Source organism: Cariama cristata, unplaced genomic scaffold, assembly GCF_000690535.1.
Source record: "Cariama cristata isolate BGI_N322 unplaced genomic scaffold, ASM69053v1 scaffold16036, whole genome shotgun sequence".
Classification (NCBI taxonomy): domain Eukaryota; kingdom Metazoa; phylum Chordata; class Aves; order Cariamiformes; family Cariamidae; genus Cariama; species Cariama cristata.
The window spans coordinates 18339-27964 of record NW_009621704.1 but is presented as its reverse complement, the minus strand read 5'-3'; the positions used below and the strand labels follow the sequence as shown (position 1 = coordinate 27964).

The 9626-nt window shown below is 36.7% G+C and overlaps 1 protein-coding gene across 1 annotated transcript; it reads left to right on the top strand.

Moving 5' to 3' along the window:
- Positions 1-400: 400 nt before the first annotated feature.
- Positions 401-9065, top strand: BTF3L4 (basic transcription factor 3-like 4). Its single transcript, XM_009702082.1, has 5 exons — positions 401-466; positions 1357-1470; positions 3967-4168; positions 5611-5670; positions 6587-9065. The coding sequence occupies exons 1-5, from the start codon at positions 413-415 to the stop codon at positions 6631-6633; spliced, it is 477 nt and encodes a 158-aa protein (XP_009700384.1). The 5' UTR covers positions 401-412; the 3' UTR covers positions 6634-9065.
- Positions 9066-9626: the final 561 nt, after the last annotated feature.

The window sequence follows — 9626 nt, the reverse complement described above, 5'->3', positions numbered from 1 at the left end:
CTCTTAAAGATAAAAGTGTTTTCCTAGAAGGAGTTGTGCTGTACGTGCTGGTTTGTGTCTGTTCTGAGTCAGTAGTTCAGTCAAATGGTTCGAACAGTAAACAGGCATACTTGGAAATTTACATTTGGTACCTCAGACTGATGCAATATGAAATGTCCTGTTGATTTACCTCGCTGTGGTACAGACACTTCAGCTAAACAGACTGCTGCTGGACCACTTTGTATTATTTAGGCGGTGTGGCGTTAAAACTTTTTGTTTATGTGTATTTGTTTGAGACACTGTTTTGGCAAATCTATTAAGTTTAAAAACCCACTGCAATTTTAAGAGTACTTTTTAAATGGACTGTGGAATTTTTTTCTTAGTGTTTTGATGGTTAACTTGAATTTGTATCTTACTCTTTAGACACAGCACTATGAACCAAGAAAAGCTGGCCAAGCTTCAAGCGCAGGTCCGAATAGGAGGAAAGGTAAGAAAACCATCAAAGATGTACTGTTTTCTGTAATTTACAGGTTGAAGGAGCAACATCTCTGAAATTTGTTTTTCAAAGCATAGGCTTTAGTTTGGAGGGGGAGTATGCTTCTGAGACTTGAAAAATACAGTTTTGTGTGATCTGGATCATAGTACTGCTACCTGAAATGCAATTCTTCTCCCAGTTCACAACTGCTAGATAAGTAGTTTCCAGTGTGTAAGCTTTCTTTTTAATTCAGTGACTTGTTGTGACCTGTGAAAGCTGAAGCTAAGCTAACCTGTTAGTTGTCCAAGTTCTGCCTTTCTCTTCTCCCTGTTGGGAAGTTCCTTTGTGCACAGCTCCAGGGCTTATCTGACTCTGCAATGAGCTGTTTCTTTTCTCTGAGCCAGCAGGTAGCTAATATGACAAAAACATGTCATTTGTTCAGCGTGGGTGTTCATCTCCTAACCATAGGTGGGGTTGTACAAAAGTTTGCAGAGTAGAAATTCTGAAATTGCTGCGTGTGGAACAATTTAAACCATGAATTACTTGGTTACGAAAGTGTGACCTTTTTAAATCACTGTATTCGTGCTTCATCTTGGAAAAAATGAAAGTTCTTGGGGAAACTTTCTTATATATTGCTTAATAGTAAATAGTATTTTTATAATCTGTATTGTAGGAAGGGAAAGTACTGCTGCTGTTTGGTATCTTTTTGGTCTTAAAAACCTTAAAATTGAGACTGACAACTAAAGCTCTAGGTGAAGGGAAATAAGTTGAGAAGCATTTTTGACTACAGAGTTTTCTCATAACTTTAAAGGTTTGTTGTTTAAAGTGCGATACAACTTTCAAAATCAAAGTGTTAGGGTATTTTGAGCATAGCTGACTGTTGTCACTTGGTTCTTTTCCAGGGAACAGCTCGCAGAAAGAAGAAGGTGGTGCACAGAACAGCTACAGCGGATGACAAAAAACTTCAGAGTTCCCTCAAAAAACTGGCAGTAAATAACATTGCTGGCATTGAAGAGGTATAGTGATAAGTGTTTCATGTTTGAAATTAAATTGACTATATTGTTTTGGTCGTGATGTGTGTGGGTTTTTTTAACAACAGTTTTCTCTTCCCTGCAAAAACTTACAGGTCTGGTTGCTGATAGGTAAAGTTATTTGATTGATTGTTGTCTCATTCACTTTAATGCATGCGTACCTAGACAAAGAAGGGAGAAGGTTCTACTGGCCAGATAGTGATTATAGAAGCTAGTAAGCTGTTTGTCATGTATGTGTCTTGCATTCATTGCAGAACAAAACTTCTCTTGTTTCTTGACATTATGAACTTGATTACCTACTCTAATGAGAAGAGCAGTAAACACATGTACTCTGCAGGCATATCTAAAGCAAGAGTCGTGTGGTGCAGATAGAAAGAAAAGCTTAAAAATACCTGGAGTAAGAACTTGCGGGTCTGTATTATCAAAATTAGGTCCCTTTACTTCATGAAAATTGCCAGAATTGTTTGTGGTAGGCACAGGAGATGATGTTTCTTACAAGACAGCAAAAACTCTGCAGAACCAGCTTCTGTGTTAATGTAAGGAGGAATATAAAGGTTTTAGATGTACCTTCAATACCTCTATTTTACATGTATAAAATACGAACTGAAACACTGACTTTTCCATAACGCTGTAGAGAGTGATGCTTATACATAGGAGGGCGTGTTCCTTTATCATTAACCAATATTACTACAGTAATATTGAGTTCAAGAGGCACAATATTTAATCTGTGATTAATTAATTTAAGCAGGATTGCAGGTTACTTCCAGAGGCCACTTAGTGCTTACCTCTCTTCCAAAGGCAAATACAGATTCAGTGTAGAAGCCTGGTTTGCCTGTAAGTTTTCATACCTCTGCTACAGAAACACTTCAATTTGTCTGTTTTCTTAAGCTTGATATGTATATACTGAGCTATACCAGCCCAAAGAAAGACACAGTTCTGGGGTTTTGTGGAGGTTTTTTTGCTTTTTTGGTTTTTTTTGTTTGTTTGTTTTCACACGGAGCATCAGATCTTTATTCAGACACAGTCATTAAGGATTTTAAATGTCTTCATGTGAAGGAAGATAATGCAGCATGCTTCTACCTTGATAGCTGGGTACATAATTGCAGCATGTTGTTGTGTTCAGGTGGACAGAAGTTGACCTTGGTAAACTGTGTGTAGGTAGAAGAGTTTGGGGAGGCTAGAATTGTTGAGTCAAACATTAGTAACTCATCTGTGTGATTTTTAAAAGAGGCTTTTAAGTAAGAGGATGGCTGTGCTTTTGAAGCCTTTACCATTTCCCCATGTGCAAAGGACAGGACATCCTTTAGTTTTGCAGGAAAGCAACACACCTGATTTTCCTGTCAAACCAGATTTTGAACTCTGCTGCTGTGTGAAGATTAATAACTTACATGTTTTTATATTTTTAGATCTCTTCTTTAGTTTCCAAATTCCTGTTTTTTCCCTGTAACTTCTAAAAACAGTGCTTATGAGTTTTGTCACGTAAGTTTATTACTACTGCTTGGTTGGATGGGTAGAGCGTTTCTTTTTTTCAGACAGCATTGTTTTCCACATAACTGTAGTTTAGCAATGCCCAGAAGAAAAAACTTTTCAACTTTCCCTTCTGTCTCCCTTTAAGTTAAAAACATAACATAAACCCGTACAAACATGCCAGTATAAACTTTGATAGTAGGAGCAAAGCAGGCTGCTGTACAGGCTGTAAAACTTAATTCTTGGTGATTCAGAAAACCAGGGAAGAGGAAGAGAGTAGGATCGCTGTATGATGTCCTTAGTCTTAAAAGAGTCATCATGGAATTATTGCAAAGGCATAGAAGCTTGTTCTAGTGCAGTTGGTACCTAGACCTCCAGTTCTGCGTGTATAGAAGCGGGAAGCATCCTTCCCTTGGGCAGTTTCAGCAAGTAGGCCAGATTATGAATCTTGTGCCTTTGCCAATTCTGCTGCAGAAACAATAATGTTTTCCCGATAGGTGACACAGATAGCTGTGAAAGGCAGTGTCTTAAACTGATGTGGCAAGGCTTTTCTGTTAGAACTTTTTCTTTGTGAAGAGTTACCACAGAGCTGAAGGGTTTTTTTGTTCCCCTAGATATTCCTCATACTAACTCATTTAGACCTTACAATCTAATAACCTATGTATGTTTTTTGCCTGTGTTTAGAAATACACATGAACTGTATGATAACATACAATCCTTGCATATTTATTACTTAGTAATTGTATTTTTTCAAGGAACCATAGCTCTTAAATTCTGCCTTTTCATATAGCATGTATGAACCCATATTTTACTGTTAACTCAGATTTTATTTCCAGTTTAGGTGGTGCTAATTCCAGGTGCTTTTATCATGGTTATGTTATTCTCTGGGAGTGCTAGTTTTGTATTTTTTTATATTTTAATTAATTCAAATCTAGATTTGAATTAATAACTTATCATGTTTGTTCAACAAGATGCTGCAACATTTTGGTAAATGTTATTAATATATTTAAACAGGTGAACATGATAAAAGATGATGGAACAGTTATTCACTTCAACAACCCTAAGGTTCAAGCTTCCCTCTCTGCTAACACTTTTGCAATTACTGGTCATGCAGAGGCTAAACCGATCACAGAAATGCTTCCAGGCATCTTAAGCCAGCTTGGTGCTGACAGCTTAACAAGTCTCAGGAAGTTAGCTGAACAATTCCCAAGACAAGGTAGGTCTTTCTGGAATCCTTCATAGCCAATTTAAACAATGTATGAAGTACTAAAAGTTTTAACCCAAATTTAACAAAAGCATGTGTGACTTAAAAAGTGATCAAAAGCATATATGCTTTTATTCATTTGCCACTATTGTGGAAATATAGTGTGTGTGTGGGAACATTCTTTCTGTTCTTGTTGATTCAAGATTCTATATAGACAGACCCTGATTAAAAAAAAATAAATTTGCTAAATCAAGCATGCCATGATTCCAGGTGTACAACTGTGTATAACAAAACACTTAGGAAGGGAAGTTCACATTTTTACTTGGAAAAACTCAACAGGTTCTTTTTGTCAGGGAATTGATTCTGTTTTCTTTGTTCATACAAATCATATTTCTGTTGTGGCTGTAGAGGAAGAAACATGTTGTTTTCTGCTCTATAATACCCTTTGGAATTAAACCAAGACTTTTAAAAATTAATTAAAAATCAAAGATTTCGTTCAAAGTAAAAAAAAAGTTAGTTTTTAACGTGATTCTTTTATTTTCTTCTCATTTTAAAACCCTGTGAACATGAGGTGGGTGGGTGTGTATGTGATGTAACTATTACCGTAATTTTACTTTTAAGAAATGGAGTCTGGGGACAGTTCCAGTTTAGACTGTTATGGCCATTTAAAAGACTGTAGTTGGACATGTTGCAATTGTCTTTATTTGGAACTGGAAAATACATTACCTGTTCTAATGTTTTCAACAAATAGTTATTCCTACTAAATCAATAACTTTTAATTTCTTTTATATTTCATGTTCAGAGTTTAGTTGAAAGTAAAGGATTTATTTTTCCTACTTCTTTACCAATAGTAAAATACCTGTTAAAATTTAGAAAGATGGATCATCATAAGCATATTTCTTTGATACAACCTCAGTACCAACAGATACTTGCTGTACTCTCTTCAGATAGTACAGGAGGTCAGACCAATGAGAAGAAGTACTTTCCTTTATTTTGTAAGTTCTTGCAGTTCTCTAGTTTATTTTTACTTACAGAAGACTAGGTTTGATGCAGGACCCTTGATACAGAAATACTTTCTCCTACAGTCGTGACCCCTTGGTAGTCGAATCATATAATATGTTGGTCCCTGATAGGTACCACGGTATCATTGCATTGAAACTCATGACATTGTTTACAAGATTTAGTCACACTGGGTTTTTTCTGTATCGTTTGATCTTTCGTTAGCTCTGCATTAATACCCCACAGCATTTGAAAATGGCTGTGCTAATACTTTGGTATAAGAATGTTCACAAGTGACCTTTTGGTCATGGTATTTACTGTTGATACCCAGTCATTTGTGTGTTTGTCACTATTGGAGGTTGGGGAAATGCTTTCTTTTTTTACCTGTATAGTTTTTTTTATTTTGTGTCAGAGTTCTGTATAATGGGAACTCAGCACCAAATTTCTTTTTATAGTGTTGGATAGTAAAGCACCAAAATCTGAAGATATTGATGAAGAAGATGATGATGTCCCAGGTAAGCACATACACCCTTGTATGTCCATTTAATGTATAAATGTTTTGATTCATGGATTTAAATATTTAGCTCTTGATCTGATTGTACTCCTCACTTGCTAAGGGAGGCTTCATATACTGGGCAGCATTAAAACATGGCTTTGGATTCCAGCTTCTGAAAAAAGTTTACCTTGTGCAAGTGGCTTAATTATTAAGCAAAAGTAGGTTAAAACACTTTCAGGAAGCTGAACAGGTGATCTAAATATCCAAATAGGGTTTTAGCGCTGCAAAATGATGTGATTGGCATAGTCATCAGGTTGTCTTTAAATCAGAGTCTGAGGTGGGAATTTTTGTTTCTGTAGTAGAAAAAACAAAGCTGATTTCAGTGTCTGAAAGTTTCAATAACTAAATGTTTTAAGTTCTTGATTTGTCAGTGAATAGCTGTCTGTCAGTCACCACATTCTACTGTGTCCATCAGGATGATGTATTAGCTAAAACAAACTGGTGGACCCAGAGGTTCAATTCCTTGTGCTTTGGCACTGGTTTATTTCTTTGTGACCTTGCATAAAAACTCAGTTCTCTAAAATTTTCTGTTTCCTGGAGTATAACAGCTAATGGATGCCTAACTTCAGGCGTTCTTTAAAGAATGCTGGTGGCTCAAGACTCAACTGCAGCTAGTAGAGCACCTCTGAAAATCAGATCTTAATCACTTCATGTTAGAACTTCCATGCTTCTGAGTGTTCCTGCGTTTCTGGTTGTTTGTATATGTGCAACCAAACCATATTTTCTGAAGCCCTTTGAAATCTGCCCATAAAAAATGGTGTACCTAAGTATATTTGAGAACTACTTAACCTTTCCTGTAATATATGCAGTTTCATTAAACTTGTGAAGGTAATGTTACTGGACATTACTGTATTAAATATCTTCATCTCTTTCAGATCTTGTAGAAAACTTTGATGAAGCGTCAAAGAATGAAGCTAACTAAAACATTAATATTTCTGGAAGCTGGCATGGACTAGATTTAAGAAATCAGCTATGTGGTTCCAAAGTTTTAAAGAAACAGAGAACATCATCTGTTAATAGTTCAGTAATATAAATATTTTGTATTTTTATGATGCTGTTTGTTCAGCATTTTCTGTCAGTTGATTTTGCATTTTGCACTTACTCCCAGGATCTACTCTTTTGGTCAAATAGAAATGTCAGTGCAGTTCGAGGGGTGTGTGCATGTGCGTGTGTGTATGTGTGTGGGTGTACATATAGTGGAGAACAAATTGGAGAACACTTATTTAACATTTTCCCCTTTTCCTTTGGAAGTAGAAATAAAATGAATCTTCAGCATTGTTACTTTTGATTATCACCAAATAGTGCACAGAAGGTAGTTAAGATTAAAATTTTGTCCACATTTTGACCTGAAGGCATTACACCATTAAAACTTGGGTTTAATTTGCTGTTAACTATTGTACTTGCAGATATGTTTCTCATCCCTGTTGAAATGTACGCATATTTGTTACCAACCTTATGTTGATCCCAGATGATACCGAAGACGAGCTGTTTTACCAGCTTGTTTGATACAGTAACTTTTTAAAAAAGAAAACTTGGTGTCAGAAAAGTGTGCTTTTTTTTTTTAGCCTTTCTCAACTTTTTTTCTTGTCGCTAACCTTTTGAGACAAGCTGATGTTTGACTCCTTCCACATAGGCTTAGCAGTATGTTCTCCTGTTGATTACGTAGATTATTTCCCATGTCAAAAGGAAAACAAACACCTTGGTTCTCTACCATGAGGTCACTTCCTAAACTTGGAGATCTAGTTGGTAATAGTCCAATGCACCAGTTTTGCACAGTAACAGATTTTTGCTTGAATAACTTCAAGCTGTTCTCTTGGCCTGACTGCATTTACTAGCAGCTGATGATCCACTGTCATTCTTACGGCACTAGGAATTAAATGCACGGTGTGAGCAATGTTTAAGGTGGGAGGAAAGAGCTGTTGACGTTTTGCCTTGCCTCCTGCTGGGCAGTTAGTGCAGTGACTAGCTCTAAAGGGATATTATTTTTTTTGCCTGTAACTTACCTTTGCCTTTAACCTACCTCTAGGTTTGGTGTCATCTATGTAGTAGCTTCTTAAAACCCACAAATGCTCCTCGGGCATAAGGAGGACATTGGGAGGTACTGTTGGTCCAGTGCGGTATTTATGACCTTTCTTTAAAATGCTTAATGTGAACCTGTTTTCCCAGAGGCTTTTTCAAGGTTCTTGGTATAATGTGCATTACAGTGTAGTTAGACATCATTGTAACCTGTGTCAAGGGCAGCTGTGGCTTAAGAAAGCCATTTCTTTTTCCTCTACATCTGTCACTTAACTATGGCTTAATTGGAACATATCAGCTTTTTATGTAGGTTCATACGCTAGAGAACTGTAAAAGTACAAGGTAAACAGTACATGAGTTCTGGCGACATCATCATAAAACCATGAAAGCAGAGCTGTCGTGGTTTGTCATCTGAACTCTTATTTTATAGGCTTGGTTAATTTTTTTCCTGTTTTATTTTATATACTACATGGATCTTACTACAAAATAAAATAACAGTACAAAAGAGGAAATGTTCCCTCTTGTGTGTTGTCTCCTCCTCGCACTAGCTGAGGAGCTACAGGCAGATGCAGCAGCTGTTGCAAACAGCACTACATCCTTGCTGACAGGGACTGAGGAAGATAATACAGGAGTAGAGAGGATCTTGTTAGAGATTTAGGATTTCACACTCCAATATACCCACTTCTATTTTCCCTGCAGTGTTGAATGAAACAGGTTTGTTGTATGGCTAATCTTAAATCAGCTGTGGATGCATTTGTTCTCTTCGTAAGGAAGAGATCTCTTCATTAAGGCGTGCACAGGCACACCGAATGGCCTTTCACTGCCTCTGCAAGCTGAAAGAGCAAACAAAAGATACTACGAAACAGGTATTTGCTGTATTCTTCCATTTGCTTAAGGGGCAGGAGTGAAGAATGTTTCAAAGTAGCAACTGTACTGAGTTTACGTATGGGACATCCCCTACCCCCCTAAATACTAATCAGATACTGAAAACTTGTGCTCATTGGTTTCTGATGTAGGAAGTATGTCAAAAGTAATTTTGTGAGAGATCAAGAGTAAGCGTTGGAAACAATGATTCCGTAAGTTTATATAGTTGAACTTTCTGTTTCCTAAAAAATACTCATTTAATTTTTGCTCTTGGTCATGACAATTTACATGTTAAACCCTCAATTTTTCCTGTGTTTGACAACCGGTAAACTAACTAAATATGCTAGCTTATGTAGTTATACTATCTTCATTTTTTTTTTCACTGTATCTGGAAACAGTCAACCACTTATGATTTGCTGCTGGAAATACTAGAGCTTATCAATCATTAAACTGATTTTGATTAAAAGTAACCCATCAAGGCTGTTGTGGGAAAAGCTTTTTTCTTCGTATTTATTCATCGTATAACTCAAACAGCGTTTGTACATGCTGATGAAAATGCAAAGTTACTAAAAGTGGTTTTGGGGAGTGTTGGTACAATAAAAACTTCCCACATGAAGGTAAAGATTAAAATGTTCTTTGCTTGGCTTGAGGCATGATAGCCACTGTACTTCCAAAGTCCTTGAGCTTACTTGCCCACTAGTTAAACACTGTTGATGTGTTAAAGATAATGCTAAAGATATTGACATATTAAAGAACTTGGCAGAGATCTGAAAATAGGAAGATAGAGCAGAAAGTGAGTTGAAACAACTCATGGATTGTATGTGAGAGAATCAAAGCTGAATCAGTGAAAACCAAAGAATTGAGAACTTGGCAAATGTGTAAGACCAGTGTTTGCCATCTTCCTGCCCTGACTGGTAGTAGATTTGTGTAGTTCCCATGGTTATGGATGGGAAACCTGGGACTGGCTGGCATTTTTTGGGTAGGAGAGCAAGTCTCTTAAAACCTGCAGTTATGGTGCATTTGCCCTATGGAAAA